General features: G+C 35.2%; 3 protein-coding genes across 5 annotated transcripts; 1 reads left to right on the forward strand and 2 right to left on the reverse strand.

Moving 5' to 3' along the window:
• Positions 1–216: 216 nt before the first annotated feature.
• LOC127259950 (mitochondrial uncoupling protein 2) lies at positions 217–4,794 on the forward strand. 2 transcript variants are annotated; one of them, XM_051287569.1, is made up of 9 exons: positions 217–516; positions 1,362–1,580; positions 1,667–1,745; positions 1,846–1,979; positions 2,054–2,152; positions 2,259–2,363; positions 2,716–2,790; positions 3,431–3,517; positions 4,444–4,794. In XM_051287569.1, exons 1-9 carry the CDS (start codon positions 442–444, stop codon positions 4,462–4,464), a joined length of 894 nt encoding a protein of 297 aa, XP_051143526.1. In that variant the 5' UTR covers positions 217–441; the 3' UTR covers positions 4,465–4,794. The 2 variants fall into 2 exon arrangements, with proteins under 2 accessions (XP_051143526.1, XP_051143527.1); XM_051287570.1 differs by lacking the exon at positions 1,362–1,580 and having other exon boundaries at positions 218–516.
• Positions 4,795–4,835: 41 nt separating this feature from the next.
• Positions 4,836–10,609, reverse strand: LOC127259948 (protein GRAVITROPIC IN THE LIGHT 1). Of its 2 annotated transcripts, none has more exons than XM_051287567.1 (4): positions 10,487–10,609; positions 7,831–8,034; positions 6,273–6,973; positions 4,836–5,761 (listed from the first exon to the last, which is right to left on the reverse strand). In XM_051287567.1, the coding sequence occupies exons 1-4, from the start codon at positions 10,519–10,521 to the stop codon at positions 4,989–4,991; spliced, it is 1,713 nt and encodes a 570-aa protein (XP_051143524.1). In that variant the 5' UTR covers positions 10,522–10,609; the 3' UTR covers positions 4,836–4,988. The 2 variants fall into 2 exon arrangements, with proteins under 2 accessions (XP_051143524.1, XP_051143523.1); XM_051287566.1 differs by lacking the exon at positions 10,487–10,609 and adding an exon at positions 8,112–8,271.
• Positions 10,506–17,481, reverse strand: LOC127259949 (beta-hexosaminidase 1). The gene is made up of 15 exons (XM_051287568.1): positions 17,031–17,481; positions 16,863–16,946; positions 15,725–15,760; positions 15,283–15,394; positions 15,137–15,207; positions 14,915–15,045; positions 14,362–14,378; positions 13,975–14,023; positions 13,153–13,253; positions 12,701–12,760; positions 12,397–12,430; positions 11,570–11,668; positions 11,277–11,336; positions 10,945–11,195; positions 10,506–10,681 (listed from the first exon to the last, which is right to left on the reverse strand). The coding sequence occupies exons 1-15, from the start codon at positions 17,400–17,402 to the stop codon at positions 10,506–10,508; spliced, it is 1,653 nt and encodes a 550-aa protein (XP_051143525.1). The 5' UTR covers positions 17,403–17,481.
• Between the last annotated feature and the right edge of the window lie 612 nt (positions 17,482–18,093).

An 18,093-nucleotide genomic window follows, 5' to 3' on the forward strand; every position in this document is an offset into this window, starting at 1 on the left:
CGAAGATCAAGTCATGTGCTTAAATTATCGATAAATGCGACTTTGGAGAACACTTCTTCCTAAAATGCGACTTTCTAAAGGACAGTTCAACTACTTTCACTTTCGCAGGAGCTCCCTGGAGCGCAGCGCCGGATATTCGAAACAAGGTGCTAATATTTGGATAATGAGAGAAGACAGAGTGGAGTAGAGATTAAATGAAAATGTTGCATAATATTTGGAATATATATAAAAAAAATATGGCATAGCGTTTGATACGGGGGGGAATATTTTTTTCAGTAAATTAATTTTTAGATTAATATAATTTATAAATAAGTAGCACAGCACAGCACTTTACTTCACAATCAATACATGGTCATTATTTAAACTGGAGAGGAGACTGACGGTGCAGTTATCAGATGAATCCTTGTTGCCCTTGAGTGGAATTTCTATCGATCTTAAACAATGGCCGACACTCCGCCGGAGATCTCGTTCGCCGGAATTTTTGTCTGCAGCGCATTCGCTGCATGTTTCGCCGAGGTATAATTTTTTCCCCCTTTCTTCCAATTTACTGAAAATTATCTAGGTCAGGCTTTATCACTCCAACTGTTGCTTATTTGCGGTTGCATTGTCTGGTTTCGCAGAAGTAGTCGCCGCGCGATTTTGTAAATTTTTCCATATTTTAATTATTGAGTAAGTTGTTTACGTAATTTCAGCTTTGATGGGCTAATTAGCAAGCATCGGTTAATTTAGTGCACCGCTGTTATTTAGGAGATTTGGTTGTTTGATTCTGTGCATGTATCTGTTGTTTTTATATTACTTGTAGTGTTGGTTGGTCAAAAGATGCATGAGCTATACAATCAGGAAATATGCATGAGTTAAATTCGACTGCACCTTGAGGAATTGACAAATTGTGTAAAACAGAAGCACATTTCATTTTTTTTTTTTAATGAAGATCGCCATTTATGCTGTTTCTTTATTGATACTTTCTTGCACATCTGCCTTGGAAACCAAAAAGTTTATTGATCTTCGGTTAATCTAATTAACTTGTTACAAATGTTTTATTCACTACTTCTCTAATGATGCAACAATTAGCCACACCTTTAAAATGGACTTCTTTGTTTATTAAAGCATATTATATTCTGGACACACCAATGGGCTGCACATTATTGGGATAGAAATTATGTAAACATGGTACCCGAGCTGTCCTTTCTGTCAGTATAATCTTTGCATAATGAAAATTTTCACAAGTAAGCCATTTGATCGAACTTTCATTTATTTGTTCATTCTGCAACAATCAATAACATATGTTCTAGTAGTTATTGCGTCAAAAGTGAGGTTTCACCCGTTGATAGACCAATCCCTCACATGGTGGTCATGTGCAGCTGTGTACCATTCCTCTAGATACTGCTAAAGTAAGGCTTCAGCTACAAAAGAGAATTCCTTCAGGTGAATCTTCAACTGCACAAAAATACAAGGGATTGTTTGGTACACTTGTTACAATAGCAAAGGAAGAAGGTTTATTTGCACTTTGGAAAGGCATTGTACCAGGCTTGCATCGTCAATGTCTTTATGGGGGTTTAAGAATTGGGTTATATGAGCATGTATGCATTACAACCTTTTGTTGATCTTTCATGAAAATTTAATATTGAATCATGTAAACAAAACTTTCTTATGGTCGGTTGGGCAGGTCAAGTCCTTCATCACTGGAAGTAGTTTAAGTGGAGACATGCCCTTGTTTAGTAAAATATTAACGGCTCTGCTTACTGGTGAATGCAATACCAACCCTTTTCCTTTCCACATTCTCTGTATATGAAGATTGATTGTTGTATATATAAACTTAATAAAGACATTCTTCCTTATGCAAAGGTGCCATAGCAATAACGGTTGCTAATCCCACTGACCTTGTCAAAGTTCGGCTTCAAGCTGAGGGTAAATTGCCTGTGGGAGTACCAAGACGTTATAATGGTGCTTTTGATGCTTATTGTTCCATAGTCAAACAGGTGACCTTCATTACAGTAATCAATAGATGCACTCTGATATAACAGCCACTAATGTAAGCACCACAAGCCAACAGGAAGGAATCACAGCTTTGTGGACAGGGCTTGGGCCTAATATTGCAAGAAATGCAATTATAAATGCTGCAGAATTAGCCAGTTATGATCACATCAAAGAGGTCAGCTTATTTTTATTTATTTTGCAGGGAATTTATAATCCTTTTTGCTGTTATGTAATATTTCGTGGGACATTTTTTGCATAAAATTAACTTATGGTATGTGCAGACAATTGTGAAACTTTCAGGATTTGCAGACAATATTTTAACACAATTATTAGCTGGTTTAGGTGCTGGATTCTTTGCAGTCTGCATTGGCTCACCCGTTGATGTGGTAATCTTGTTACCCTAAATTAATTTGTATCCTTCTGATGGATAATACTCTATTGAAAGTCATTATAAACTCACCACTGGTTATAATGTGCACCCAATTTCTTCATTACTAGAAAAATGATCATATCAAATCTTGGCTATAGGCATTTATTTTTTAAGCTAGTAGAGAAAATGGCTGGCAAGAAAGTTATTGATCAAAGAAAAATGATGAATGCCAACAAATTATTAGTGGACTTTGTTCTCACCTTTTTTAGTGTTATCAAAATATGTATGCTATCTCATAAGATTAGTTAAATGTGAGTAGACAAATTCCCATACCCATATGAATTTTTTTTCCACTGTTTCTTTCACAGGTTAAATCTCGAATGATGGGAGAGACAGTCTACAAAAGCACAATAGATTGCTTCTTCAAGACATTAAAAAATGAGGTATATATTCCTCTCAATTTATTAGTATTATTTTTTTCCCACTGGAACTTAAGCTTATTTATTCCCAATTGTAGAAGTATAGATGTACCATAAACAACAGCCTAGATAACAGCCTTAATTTTTTTCATTACTTCCTACTCATTACTTCTCAATATCATAACCATACAGAATATAGAAATTTAGATATAATTTTTGTATTTCTAGAATTAGTAGTTGGAATATGCTAGAAGCATTCACTTTTTACATTTTATGAATCTGATCTATTTCAAGTGCTTATCATTGTAATGAAACAAAATGCATGTAACTGTAGCTACCATCCTCTACACTGGATCTGGCTTGGTTATTGATAGAGTGAATTGTATGTGAACGAGTTCATGACATGCATGACATTAGAAGATAATTTGGAAATAACATGATTTTTAGTGTGCATATATGTTCTGAGGAACTTTAATAATTATATCGTCAAGCACAAGTCCTTCCACATCAAGGAAGAGTACTTGCAACTTTAAAGTGATGTGTCGCAACATAACCTACATAGATAATCTAATTAATTGGAACATTCAAGCATTTTTGTGCATTTTTTCTTCATGATCTTCTTTTCACAATTACTGATGTTGTGGCTGATACCCTCTGTTGGCAGGGATTCAATGCTTTTTACAAGGGCTTCTTGCCAAATTATGTCCGCCTTGGATCATGGAATGTTATTATGTTTTTGACTCTCGAACAAGTAAGATGATTTATCTTTCATATGCAAAATTACTTTTCTCATGGCATGACAAACTGACTAATTAACTTTTAGAATTATATATATAGAAGGAACATATTCGATATAAAATATTGCCTGCATATGCTTGCACCCCTACTACTTTGAACTCAACTTTTCTTCTTTGGAAATGAATCATGACCGTTGTTCAACTTCTAGTTTATCCGAGTCTATCTATGTTGCCTTCATAGATCACTACTAGAACAGTTCACATTAATCTTCAGATAATAATTGACTATCCTTCTAGAAGGAGCATGGATAGCTATGTAGAGAACTCTTGACTATCATTTTCTTTTCCTCGATTGATTAGTGACAAATGGGCCGTGGAGTGCTTGTCATTTGTATGAAAGGCTTTCTTCACCTAATATTGCCATCACATAGAACCTACCTTTTCCACAGCCCACATGTCCTGCAACATGCGATGCAAAGCTGTTTTTAAACCCCACCATATGTCATCTTCACTGATTGGTCCACTGTTTCGCTAAAGGATCTTGGGTCGTTATATCGACATCATTCCTAAGTTTGCCGTCTGTTTTAACCCTCCTTTAAATATGCGTTTTTTGATGCCTTTTTCCAATTTAATGCCTCCGTAGAATTTTATTGATTCTAGCTGATTGTGGAATAATTAAAAATCAGTATGTTTTCCTTGTGTAGAAACTAGATTGGTTTTTGTTTTTCTATTGAAGATCCCTTTTTGACTAAAACATCTGGCAATATTTCTATAGGATTTACTAATGAGATATAATTAAGTACGTAGAATTGTAGATTTAGAATTCAATTCTTCCTATTACTTTTACATATTTTTCATGTAAAGACATATTTAAAAAATAGACGACTCTTGTATCTTATCATTTCCAACATTTTCCGGCCATGCCCTCGCTCATCCGCAGGTCAGGCGACTCTTGTATTGAAAAGATGGTCACACGCAATCCCATCTTCCTGTTTCGATTCGCAACAATGGCACATTTAGCTCCGACAAGGGCTTCGGCTCAGTTCCCGGTTGGGAACCAAATAGATATACATATACCACAGGTGAGAAAACATGTATGGAAATAAAAACATTCATTGCATAGGGGAAATTCCATTCTGAAACTGATTTTTAACTCGATTCATTCTTGTATTTGTATAATACAGCAGCATTATATACGAGCCCAAGCTCATGCCTTGGGAAAAGGCAGTTGAAATATGTTACGTAGTTATTATGTTGTATAATGTGTTTGGAAGTTGATTTTTTGAAAAACTTATAAAATTTATTAATATATATAAATAAATAAATAAGCTCTTAATTTTTGTTACTCTTTTTTAAGTAGAAAGCTAAAGCCAAAAATTATTCAGGGAGAGACTCGACTATTATTACACAACGTGAAAAGTACATCAAAGAAAGAAAGAAAGAAAAACCACAAAGATTTACTTCTCCATTGCAACCTGATCATCATTAGTTCTTGGGCACCAAATAGACCCTGGCTCTTATAATCGACCCATTCCCAAGCTTAAAACCAGGGCTGACCGGGAACCCGACGACCATCGACGACTCCCTGCCGATCCTCACAACGCTCTCCATATACTGAGAATGGAACTCGGCACCTCTGCTCGCCTCGAAATGGCTTGGAGGCGGATCCAGCGAGAATGCCAGCAAGTGTAACAACCACACGGCCTTAGCCAACCCCAAGAACTCGCCGTAGAATTGGCTTCTCGGGTGGTGGCCGTCGAGTACCTGCCGCCGCTGCTCCAAGTCTCCGAACAACGACTCCTCCATTTTGGGGTGGACGATGGAGAGGTACTTCTTGAAGCAGAAGTTCCCGAAGCCGCACGTAGGCAATATCCCGAGGAGCTCGACAGGGTCCATGGCCTTCATGTCGCGGTATTGGGTGAAGCAGTCCCGACGGTGCTGGTCTGGGTGGAGAATGGAGGAGAGGCTCCCGTCCATGTAGAATGTCTCGTGGTCGAACCCCTGGAAGATCTTGCGGTTGACGTACGACTCTAACGCATACTTTGCGTGGTTGATGTTGATCACGGAGTCGAGGAATGGCGCGGCGGTGGTGGCGGTGGCTGATGAGGCGGCTTCGATGGACCGGACTGCGGCAGCAATGTCCCAATGGGCTGAACGCATGAGGGCGAGAAGAAGCGCCGTAAAGGATTTCGAGGCTTCTTTGACGATGGTCATCGTCGACTCGAACAGCTCCGATGCCGGCGCCGGCGCCGGAGCAACTGTGAAAGATAGCGCCACGGTGAGTACACTGGGACTAATGCCCACACGGCTCTCTTTATATAAATATTTTTGAAAAATTTGAACACAATTAAATCAGATATTTATTTATTTATTTTTATATTCTACAAAAATTTCAAAACTTATAAACTAAACGTTACAGTAAATTAGAAGAAACACATAATTCAAAACACACATTTTCTGAGATAGTTGAAACGGTTGGGAAGAAGCAATGGAATAACTTTTTGTTAGTAAAGGAGCCTTTTTTTTATGCACATATACCTCAAAAAGTATCGGAAACTAAATCAATAAAGTGGATTGATTTAATAGCAAGAGACACTTTTGTTTATTTTTTTAAAATCTTATTTTCAGAAAACCCAAAAAAATAAATGAAAATAAGTGTAGAAGATTGAGTGAACTTCAGAGTCAACAGTGACAGAGAGTCGTTCATTAATATAAATATGTGAAAATAAAAGAGGGTGCGAGGGTATTTACGTCATTTCACACACTGACCTTGGGTGGAACAGCTTACTCGCCGCTTAGATTTTCCCTTCGACTTGCCGCCGCCGCCGGCGCTGCGGTCGAAAGACGTCGCCGTTTTGAGCTTGTCGCGGAGGTTTTCGACCTCCACCTGCTTCGCCTTGACCTCACGCTTAAGCTGCTCCATCGCCGCCTCGTACGGCGCCACCACTTCCCGGAGCGTCGCCGCCCCCATTCCGATTCCGATTCCCATCCCCGGCCACCTCCCGCCGCCTCCGACGCTCCGCCTGAACCTCTCTCGGAGCAGCCCCAACCTCCGCAGCTCCGCAACCACCGCCACGTCAGCTACGCGCATTTTATCCGGATCCCAGGGACAGTGCGCCTCCTGGAGGCTAACGTACGCCTTCTTCATCGCCGACACGGCGTCGAACACCTGATTCATCATCACCTGCAGCTCCATTACCTTCGCCGGCGGTGGCGGATCCTCGCCGTGCTTCGCATCTTCCCAATTAGCTCCAATCCTATAATCCTCTTCGTCGTCGTCGTCGTCCTCCTCTTCCTCCGCCACCGCGTTCTGGTACACTTCCTCCTCCTCCTCGTCGGCGACAGATAATTCGTCCGCCCTGGAGATTCCGGCGAGAGGGTGGAGGAGGCAATTGGCGGTGACACGCTGGATCAGATCGGAGAAATTGGAGACTTTGCTCGTCATCCTCTTCTTCAACCTCTGCCCGCTTCTGCAAATAAATTATTCGTCAGAACTCTCAAGAGCTTTTCATTTGGTTGTTGAGTTACATTTATTATTTATTATTTTTGCAGCGTATAAAAAATAATTATTAAAGAATTAAATAAATAAATGCCCTAAATCTGAAATCTTATTAATTAATTAATACTCCTTAATTACCCAATGATGTACAAAAATTCGAAAATAGTACTCTAGTATATCATTATGTAATCATATAACTTATGATTTTTCCTTTTTGTTTTTAATGTTTAAAAAACATACTTTGATTTTGGATTTGGTCATAATAGTAATTTTGATTTTTTAAATTTTCTTTTTTACAATTTTTACAATATTTATTTTTATTAAACATAATATTCAAATTATTGTTCAAATAAAAAATAATAGTAACAAAATCGAACTAAAAAAATTTGTTTTATTTTCTTATATAAATTTGACTGTTATTGTTACCGTGGTCATATATAATGTATATATATATATATATATATAGAATTCTCATTTTATCAAATTTTATCTAATTAAATTTATTCAACTCAATTATTTTATAAATATTTCTTACAAAAAGAAAGTCAATTCATTATTATGATTAACTTTGTGTAACAGTTCTACTTTACAAACATAAAATATCATATGTCTAAAGCAATTATTAACATTGAATTATTCTATTGAAGGTAGTTCCACAATGCTATTTTAAACTTTTTATACCATCTTTCAATACTCTATTTTGACTCAAATAAAATAAATTTTAGATGACCTAAAATACTAATTTGATCAAAATATAAATTTTATTCCCAATGCCATACTTGGTAAGTGACCAAAAAAATAAAGAAATAATAGATGAAAATGAGTTACCTATAGTTGTTGTTATTGTGGCATTTCAAGGAGGAATTGTTGCAAGTTTGGAGGGGATCTCCTCGGAATGGCACAGACGACGGATGCGCGCCATAACCTCGTTGTTGTCGATGATAATGACAATGATGAAGACAATGAAGATGATGCCTCTCTTCCGCGCCATAAATGTCCTCGTCGTTCATTCCAAGTTCAATTTTCTTCGCCCTACATGCCAATATTGAGACATATTCATCATTTCATCGTGTAATTATATTATCATGAAAATACAAATTTGTTGCAACCTTGATGACTTATCGCTTCTAAAAGGTCGAAACATGTTTGGCAGCATACCAATCAGTGTGTGTATGTGTGTGTGAGAGAGAGAGAGTCAAGAGAGAGAGAGAGGTGTGTGTATATGTAAAATGGTTCAAGAAACCAAAGGTTTGCAATACTTATAGGGAGAGCTTGTGCAACTAAGGCTCTAATTTGTATTTTCAAAATTTTCTTTGCAATTTAATTTTATATTATAATTTTTTCTTCATCCAAAATATTATTTTTAATGTTCAAATTTTATATAGATAATTACCTTTTAAGAGTGTGGATCCCACCCTAATCTGGTTAATATTCAAATAGGTGCTAATTTGACTGAATAATATGTGTTATGAGATAAACAACATTAATTTCTATATAATACAACATATGTTGTGTTGTAAAATATTATACGCTGAATGTTAGGATAGCTGCTGTGAGTTCAAAATAATAATAATAATACCGACATTATCAAAATAATAATAATAATAATAAAACATAGCTATGTTTAGGTACATAATTCTAAAAATTTTAACACTGTTTATCAACATTGACATTGAATATATATCACATCATTTTAAGCATAAGCTTTCATCATTATAAAGTAAAACCCTTCTTTAGTGATTTATGGTTATATAAACTTACACATGAATTTTCTTCAATATATTATCAGAAGTTATAATTTTATTATTATTATTATTATTTTCATTCTACTTTTAAATGATCCCAACTATAAACATGATATACGTGTCAAAAAATTAAAAGATACTTTGTTGGCCCTCTCTATATATATTGCAATTATTGGAATTTGGTTGTCCAAAACGAACCAACATGGGGTGTGCACAAAATGGACACACACAAAGTGTTTCGATACTAAAGGATCATCCCATCCCATCCCAGTCCCATCTTTTGCATAATCAATCTACCTTCTATCATCTAAGGATAGAGACCCTCCTTTCAACTTTCCTGTTTTCTTTCTCGTGGCAATATTATTTTGTTGAAAGCAAAGAATACGACTCGGTTATTATAATTATCAAGACATTCGAAAAGATATTTATAGAATTTTGATTTGAATAGATATGTTATGAGAAAAAAAAAAAAGAAAAAAAAGAAAAGCTTTTAAAAAATAATAATAAAATCGTGAAGGTGAAGATTATATAGTAAAAAACTGAATCAAACTTCCAAATAAGCACAATAGATGAATGTCTTAAAAGTTTTCTATAGTACACATAGACTAGAAAGAAAAAAAGACTTACGACAGTGTGACTAAAGTATTGCATATGTAGTCTTCAATGAATATGTGATATTTACATATATATATATATATATATAAAGTATATACATTTTTTAAGTCTTCTTCAAACACATTATGATCTCATTTTTGTTCGATCAGTTAAATGTGTCTTATGACCTTAAAACCACCAAAAGCAAATCCAAACACACCCTAAACAAACGTCGATAAGATACATTCAGAAAGAAAAAACAACAAAAGCTATACGTCAAACAAACAACAGATAAGCAAGCACGAAACATGAGGTAAAGACTATAATGGAGCACATCAAGTTGTTAGTGAATTTGATAAGTATGTCTAAACTGTGTTGATTCAATGAATGATCGAGGTTAGGTGTGAAGAAAAGCATACACAACTCTAATGGAAACAACACACATGGCGACACAAATTCGACATATATCTTTGTAAACGTAGCCAAGTACCTATCTAATGTTTGGTGTCCTTAATGTTTGGAAGGAATATGAGCATGTTGAGCCAAATGGGCATGTCCCAAAAGTAGACCATGCTCAACTTAATCTTTATGTTGGAGGTTTGCCACCGCAACTTTGAAATCGACTAGCATTTGATTATTTGAGCATAAGTATATTTAGGATAAGTATTTGGTTCTCTTGCAAAATTATGTTCTGTAGATTCCTGTGGGTTCAGCAATAATCTCAACATAGTTCACATAGGACAACAAACATTACCTCTATTGTTTTTCCTATAATTCGTTAACAAAAGTTTCTAGGAAACTAATGAACTAAAGCTACGAGACAAGGTAATAACTCGGAGGAATTGGCATGGTAATTTCAAAAACAAAAGTTTCTAAGTTCTCTAGGTATCCTCTATCAGTGACATTTCTTTAGTAATTATTCATGTGTTCTTGGCAGTGATTAGTAATTATATTTGCTTTCCATTGGATTTATATTTATTTGATCTATCTTTCTATTAGCATTTGTATCTAATCAAGGAATCTTGGATTACAGCACATAAGAGATTTATAAATCACAGACATCGATGACATTGTAAAGCAAGTAAGGGAAGGAAAACATACATGAATTAATAACACAGAACATACGATACATTAAACTTTTTTACCAAAATGATTGGCATGTTTTCACTGACTGTAGCATGATCCAGGGCCAATGGGAGGTCTCCTAGCATAGAAGTTTGTGACAGGGGCAGCTGGTACTCCCCGTCTAGTCAAGAGGCATCGAAAATACTCCAGCCTTGACAAAGTTTCCAATGTACTATTTTTGGCCGATGTAGACTCCTTTTTGCTCCACAGACGTTCTACACGAGAAAAGCAACATGAATCAATAGATGATTTAATACAGAATGTGCATGCCCGCATGCATCAGAGAATCACAGTGGCCATAATTTTTTAATTTATGAACAAGAAGGAAGCAAGCCAATAGTCTCAAAGAATAATTGGTTAAGCATTTGTCCAAGAACAGCTCTAAACACACCAACATATGCTATTTGCTTGAAGGACAGAAGTATTATCCCAGAAAAAGGAGGTTCGAGAAAGACTACGGGGCACCATGAACACATACCAGCTGCTGCTGCTGCGCGAGGCCATATTGTTTGTTGAACATTTGAGGCATCAGCTGTTTCACCCCACATGCAAACTTCTCCCCCTAGCACGAGTTTTTCTTCTGAAACATCATTGATCCCTTCTAAAGGTTCTACATAATAGACTTTCTCCCAAGGTACATCTAAATGGTCGAGATACCAAACACCTTGGTCACTGAAGATGCATCTAAAACCTTGTGCAACAGCCCTTGGGCAGACACCTGCTTGCAACCTGTGAGATAATATCAAAATTTCCATGCCTTGGAATTACTTGTATTTTTAGCAGTGTGTCTATATTGACCAAGATACTAACCAATTATGTACCACAGTCCGGGGATTGAGACTCGCTGGAAAGGTGTTGAAGGTTTCTTCCCTGAAATCAAACTATTGTGTATAACTTACTGCAACCTTTGAATCATGATAGCATTACTTTGACTCCAAAGTTGGAGAACAGTTCTTCAGTAGCTTCAGTTTTCAAATATGTAAAAGATAGTATATCCTTATAGAAGCAAAAATCTCACAGGAGGCAGCAGAATAATATTTCTGTAACTCATCCAAAAATTTTATGAAAGTTTGTTGTGCGGTAAAGTACAAATCAGCTCTCACCAGTTGACTGGTGTCCAATTTAATGATATTGCTATCTCCTGTGCTCTGAGGACAAAATATTGATATGCATCTTTGCCAGTCATATTGTGATCTTGAAGCCTGAAAATTGCATTTGTAGCTGTAACAAACATCACAGTAAAGTAACTCCGCAAAAAATAAAAAAGAAAGAAAGCAAGTCTTAAGACTCAAGGGAGAAAAAGGGCATGCAAGCTCAACAAATTATAGAAAGTTTTATCAAATGGTTTGGAATGTAAGATAATACAGTGTATATTTCCTACTAAAATCGTACAAATATAAAATCCCAAGACAGCTGAGAATCTAATAAAAAAGAACCTAAATGTAAACAAAACCAACCAACCAAATATGTACAAGATCATCTTTGGAGGAGCCACAACTCTCAAGTTACTGGGTAGTGCTGTAGTGTTTTAATTATGTTCTTCCTTTACTGAGACAATAATGGTGGCTTCTACAATTATGAACAGCAACAGTTACATTTCTATCAGATTCCAACAAGCAAAGTGTGAGCAAAAGAACACAAGAAAACAACAAATATTACCCAATAAAAGGTCCAAAATCAGGAAGGAAAAAGATAAACAAGTGCCAATTCTAGCATTTTGATTCGGAGAACTAAAATACAAGATCAAGTAAGTACTATATATGCTATAAAACGAAACAAAGGAAAATATTCATGAAAGAACTTTGCTAAAACAAAGTTGGGATATTAGCATAAAAAATTATAGTTTTATAGTGTAAGAGCTTTTACATGATGGCAATCAAAAACTAATATAACACTGAAAGTTACAAGTGAAATGTGTTGGCTATTTTACCATTGCTTCACATGTGGTGTTGAACTCCAACAATCTGCATAATGTGAATGCAGGAAGTGAGGAGGAAAAGAAGCGCATGTAGTTAATGGAGAAAAGTTATAAAAGATTGTAGTATCTATTTATTTATTTTTCTGCTAAATTTTGAATGATATATTACTTCTATTTGATATGTATCATAGATACTATTAAAAAAAAGTTAGAACTTCATTCTGAATCAGGTGGCGTGCTGATGAGCAATAACACATTAGTTCTTTTAATTAAATATATATATATATATATATATAAAAGAAAATTTCTGACTGACCTGTATGGACCTCATCACCACCTAAATGGAAAAGCTCAAATGGGAAAATCTTCCGCATGTCTGTTAACAGAATCATTATATATAATGATGCAACATTAATAGATATGTTTGTTGTGGCGCAATGGTATGGCATTATTGTGCATTGAAGCATATCATGCAAATACAACACCACAGGGAATTAAGTAAAGCAAACAATTAGCATGCTATAAATAGTTTGTTTTCTGCAAAGGATAAGCCTTGTATTTGAAACAATCATTTGACCTACAAGCATATATCCAACATAAAAAGAATTATCTACAGCCATTAGAATGTAGTTATTGATTCTTTCAAATCTCCGAGGCATGTGAAGAGATTAAGAATACAAAATATCCAAAGTCTACAAGCATATACACATCAGAAGTGGCAGCAGAATAGGATATTTGTTGAGCTCACTGGCTGAAATGTATACTGACCTGCCAGCATGCCAGATAGTAAATCAAAAGTAAAATTTTTAGAAACATCCAGCGGTTCTCTGCAGGATGCAGATGGCCACAGCTCAGGATATCCTGTTCCCCTGTATGCAGGAAAAAAAAAAAAAAAATGAATAAGGAATCAAACTGTGAAACTGTTTTGTGTATTTTTAGCAGAAGTTAAGGTTGGAATTTATCCTTATGTCTCCTAAATTAGCTCCTATTGTAGTTAACTGTCTAGCTTTGTACTCTACTTACTCCTAGTACATCAACGAGAATTATCTTCGTCGTAATCTCCCAGTTTTTTCTTTCAGTTAATGTGATTTGTGACTAGTCATAGAAAGAGAAAATCGCTGAAACTTAATAGCCCATACACCTTTTGACTAATTAATTGTTGAAGAAGGATCACCTTAAACATCATAAACTGGTTATCACTGTTGAAAAACCAAACATAACCATTTTATTCCAGAATGCAAATAACAAAATCTACAGAAGTACAGAACATCAAAAGCATTATGGGTTTGATAGTAGACATTTGCCAGCAGAGAATCTAGAACTAGTGACTCAATTACATCAACGTTATAAGAACTTACTTTGGTCAGAAAAGTGGGTATCAAAATAGATGAAAGTCATGATATTTAAGACTACTAGTATTGCACAACCACATAAGACTGTAGCCTCTTTGAGCTTGTTAGCTTCAAATACTTCAGCTAAAAAAAGACACCAGGATTCATGAACACTACACAACTTGCCAGAAACAGATGATGAAGTTATAAGTATGAAGTTATATGAGATTAATTTAAATTTAAATATCTTAACCTTTACCATGATTCTGCATGCCCAGGAACATCAACTTCTGCCAGAACATTAATTCCTGAAATTACATAATTGAATTAATTTATATTGATATACCAGAAAACTTAAAATCGCAATTGAACTCATGGATTCAAAGATGATCAATGATTTGACCTTCATAATCAAGTTAAATAAAAATGATACATAGATGAGAAGAGTTGAAATGCAAGACAAGTTTTTGTAGAAATTGGGAAGACAAATAAATACAGCATCTAGAGGGTTTTTATGTATGCATGCATGAATAGACAAAAAACTCAAATACTATGACAGATTTGAAATATGCGATCTTGTGAATTTTAGTGTAACCAAGCAAATAAAATAGAATTATTGATAGATGAAAACTCTATACTATCATACCTCTCATTTTGGCAAAACTTCAAGATTGGTTGCATGGAGAAGACATAAAAATCATTAGTTTCTCGTAGTAAAACAAAATAATACTAAAAGAGATCACTAGAAAAATCCCATGATCCTGTTAGTCAAAACAATAAAAGAAAAACTAAGAGTTAGATCAACAGAAAACTTCAATATAGCGAGAACATCTCAGCTCCTCTAACAGTTGGTACTTACAAGTTACAAAAATAAGATGATTCCACACGCACATTATACTGAATCAGAAGAAAGTACAAACAGAAAAAATGAAACAACATAAAACAACATATATACTTACTTTTAACAGGAAATAGAAACCAACTTTCAGACTTTAAACAATATTGTCTAATAAATTCTCATCCTACAAAGGCTAGTAAATGTACACCTGTCTTCTTCTTCTTTTCTCAATGGCACAAAAAATCAGCAATAAAAGCACCATAAAAGTACATATTTTACTTCAAGACTTTTATCATTATAAATATTATATTCAATAGTCTTGTATCAAAATTGATAATAGGAACTAGGAAAGAAAAACTACCTAACAATATCAGATGCATCTTCTATGGTATATCGTTCCCATTTTGTGTAAGATCCTTTCCACAAATTTGGGTAGGATGGAACTTCAAGTGGAAACGACTCTTCATCAATGATGTGCCAATGGAGGACATTCTAGCAGTTTCCAAAAAAACACTAAAAATGTGGATGAAAAGGGAAAAGGATTCTAAAGAATGAGTAGCAATATAATGATTAACAATCTTACGAGTTTTGCATATGACATAGATTCTATAACACGTTTGATAATGTCAGTTGGCAGATAGTGCCTTGAAGTATCTGTACAACAGTAAAAGACATGTGAACGAAAAATCCAAAATAAATAGATTGAAAGTCAACAAAGATTCCAGTTACCAAGCAAAAGTCCACGATACATGAATCTTGGCTTATCCTGAATGTACCATGGTGCCCTATACACTTTAACAGTTTTGGCCCCATAATCAAATGCACATAGTTGGCTTAAGGTCTGAAGAAAAAGTATAATTACGAATAAGTAAAAGATAATTATGCCATTTTGCACACTGAAACTTCAGCAAACAATCATCACCGTTGGAAAGAGTGTCTAACTGCTATTAGTTCATAATGCATCCAGGAATACTCTATCCAATATGCAAAGTGAGAGACTCATCAATAAAACCTCTCAAACTCATCTTCTTGACTTCATAATTATTTAACAAAACGTGTGTATACAGGAGTGCAGAACCACAGATCTGTTGTTGCATATCTCATTCAACAAATAGGACTCAAAATCTTGAATCTTGCTATCATTACAAATTCCTAGAATTATTCAGCATACCTCTAAGCCACGTAAAGCACCATAGACAGAATTTGCCTGCAGAATGCGACAAAACAACAAAGATGAGTAAAATCTATAGTAACACTTATAGCAGATAATAATACAGATTAAACCAATCTTCACCACTATTGTTTGGGACCAAATCAAGTTAACAAGAAACAATACCACACCAAAACCTTCTGCCATATTAATAGTGGGTTCAGGGTTGGATGAAAATTGCATTCACATATTCAGGTGGAAAATCCGGAAACTGTGCGTAGACAAAAATCATGTCCACAAGGGTGTTTGAAGCCATAAATAGTTGAACACCAATTCGAACAGCACAGTGTCGTCAATTAGTTAACTAAGACAAGGGTTACACTGCTTGGACCAAAGCTAGCTAGTTAGTGGAACCTTGCATTAGTCAGACTAGCTCCCAATTGACCTTCATGGACACAAACAATAAAGTTCTGCTCAATTATCCAAATGTCTCAAACAAAATACCTCATAAAAAGCAACTCCATGTTTGTGCATATGCTACAATATGATCCTATTACCTATAGACCTCATAAACATAGTTGGATAACAAATGTTAACAGTGGATGAAAATAATTGGTGTTGGAAAAAGTTTGTATTCTGTGAAAAAACAATAAACTCTTTAAATCTTGGATATCACAACAATATAAAAGTCACAAGGGTCAATAATGTCATATTTTAAGGGGAAAACTAGAAATTGGTTAAAACCATGAATAAAGTCAAAGCATACTCATAGTTTCCATGCTTCAGGCGCATGTCAGATCCCTAATTATGAGAACACATTATAAGCTCTTTTCTAACAATTTCATACAACAGTTGATAGCATTCTGTGGCTTATACTAAGTCAATCTTTCAAGATTGACTGGCTCACCAAAACACCAGTGGTGTAAGCCAATAGTCAACTGATTGAGTCAGTTGAAGGTAATAGAACATTCAAGACCCTAAGGTGAATCTTATTAGGAATATAATCTCGCGATGGCTAAGATTCGAGGCCTTAATTTTCACGTGGGGATTTAAAGAACACATCCGAAAGCTAAAATGATGCAAAATTACGATGATATCACCGAAATTGGTCGCGCATTAAAGAATATCGATGGTGAGCTGCAACATATAGTCAATGCACCTCAATTGTGATTTGCCCAATAATTGAAAGCCCGCTTCCCGCAGCAATAGTCAATGTGTAGCTTTCATCAACTCCGAGTTGAAGCTACAACACCCGGACATAATTTCAGACAAAAGTAAACCAAACAAAGCCAAAGTGAAGCTCATCAGTTGAACATCCATAACAAACCTCTTCATTCTCGGAGTGAACAATGAGATTGAGCTTAGTCAGATCATAGCCAATCCCGCTGCCCGGCAACTTGGCAGCGTGCTTGAAAGTAATTCTCTTATACCTCTCAAAGGCTTCGGCAACAATAACAGAACCGCCGCCACTCCCAGTGGCGACGAGCGACAGACTGGGGTCAACGGTGAGGGTTTGATTCCCAGACGTGTATTGCCAAGGCAAAGGCCAAATGTAAGTTGCGGAATCGCCATCGGCTAGGTGGCTTCGTAAGAACTTCCGGGAAGTGATTGGCAACAATTGCGAGAGCAATAGTAGGAGGAAGAGGAGGGGGACGCCATGGTTGATAGGGTTTGAGGAGGAGGTGGAAAGCTTCTTCATTGTTGGCACTGAGAAGTGAGCGGAGAAATTATTGAGAGAAACGTGGAAGCCAACCACCGAAATGTCTTTGGTGATCTGCAGCTATTTCTCTATTTTCAATTTAACAAATATAAAAATAATAAATAAATACATTATCGATAATTTTGTTGAGAAAAAACATATGGAAAAAAAAAAAAAATGATAGAAAAAACAAAGTCAATTAATTCTTACAATTATAATAAAACATAATAGTAGTAATATTTTTACTTCTCTAGTTCTCTGTACATTAAGGGTCTGTTTGTTTGGAGAATGGGATTAAATTTTTGCTATTCATTCTATTTTAAAAAAAAAAAATATTAAATCAAACACTTATTTTTTATTTTTTATATTAAACTAAAATTAATTTTATATTCAAAACGTCACATCAACACTTATTTATATCACATCATACAACTATTCAAATTCAAAATTTTTACTATTCAAATTTCAACTCAAAATTCAAACTCCCAAACAAACAAACCCTAAATATATATTCATCTAATATGATTTGTTCTACATATCCAAAGAATAATGGTGGCAGAATACCAAAATATATAAATATACAGTCTTTCTTACATTTTAATTTTCTTAATTTTTATTGTCTGAGTGACTCCATGCTCATGTAAATTTTATTAAAATTAAATATATTTAATGAATATAAATTAATTTTAAA

This window comes from Andrographis paniculata, unplaced genomic scaffold, assembly GCF_009805555.1.
Source record: "Andrographis paniculata isolate CXL003 unplaced genomic scaffold, ASM980555v1 Contig60END, whole genome shotgun sequence".
NCBI classification, from domain to species: Eukaryota; Viridiplantae; Streptophyta; class Magnoliopsida; order Lamiales; family Acanthaceae; genus Andrographis; species Andrographis paniculata.

Excerpts from the sequence above, each read along its gene's own strand:
- LOC127259948 (XM_051287566.1), bottom strand. The coding sequence starts at position 8,158 with ATGCTGCCAAACATGTTTCGACCTTTTAGAAGCGATAAGTCATCAAG. Across the intron at positions 8,035-8,111 it reads AGAAGCGATAAGTCATCAAG|GGCGAAGAAAATTGAACTTG; the intron begins GTTGCAACAAAT and ends ATTGGCATGTAG. Across the intron at positions 6,974-7,830 it reads CACAATAACAACAACTATAG|AAGCGGGCAGAGGTTGAAGA; the intron begins GTAACTCATTTT and ends ATTTATTTGCAG.
- LOC127259949 (XM_051287568.1), bottom strand. The coding sequence starts at position 17,402 with ATGAAGAAGCTTTCCACCTCCTCCTCAAACCCTATCAACCATGGCGTC. Across the intron at positions 15,395-15,724 it reads GTGCTTTACGTGGCTTAGAG|ACCTTAAGCCAACTATGTGC; the intron begins GTATGCTGAATA and ends CTTTTTCTTCAG. Across the intron at positions 13,254-13,974 it reads CCTGGGCATGCAGAATCATG|GGGAACAGGATATCCTGAGC; the intron begins GTAAAGGTTAAG and ends TCCTGCATACAG.
- LOC127259950 (XM_051287569.1), top strand. The coding sequence starts at position 442 with ATGGCCGACACTCCGCCGGAGATCTCGTTCGCCGGAATTTTTGTCTGC. Across the intron at positions 517-1,361 it reads TCGCTGCATGTTTCGCCGAG|CTGTGTACCATTCCTCTAGA; the intron begins GTATAATTTTTT and ends GGTCATGTGCAG. Across the intron at positions 1,980-2,053 it reads ATTGTTCCATAGTCAAACAG|GAAGGAATCACAGCTTTGTG; the intron begins GTGACCTTCATT and ends ACAAGCCAACAG.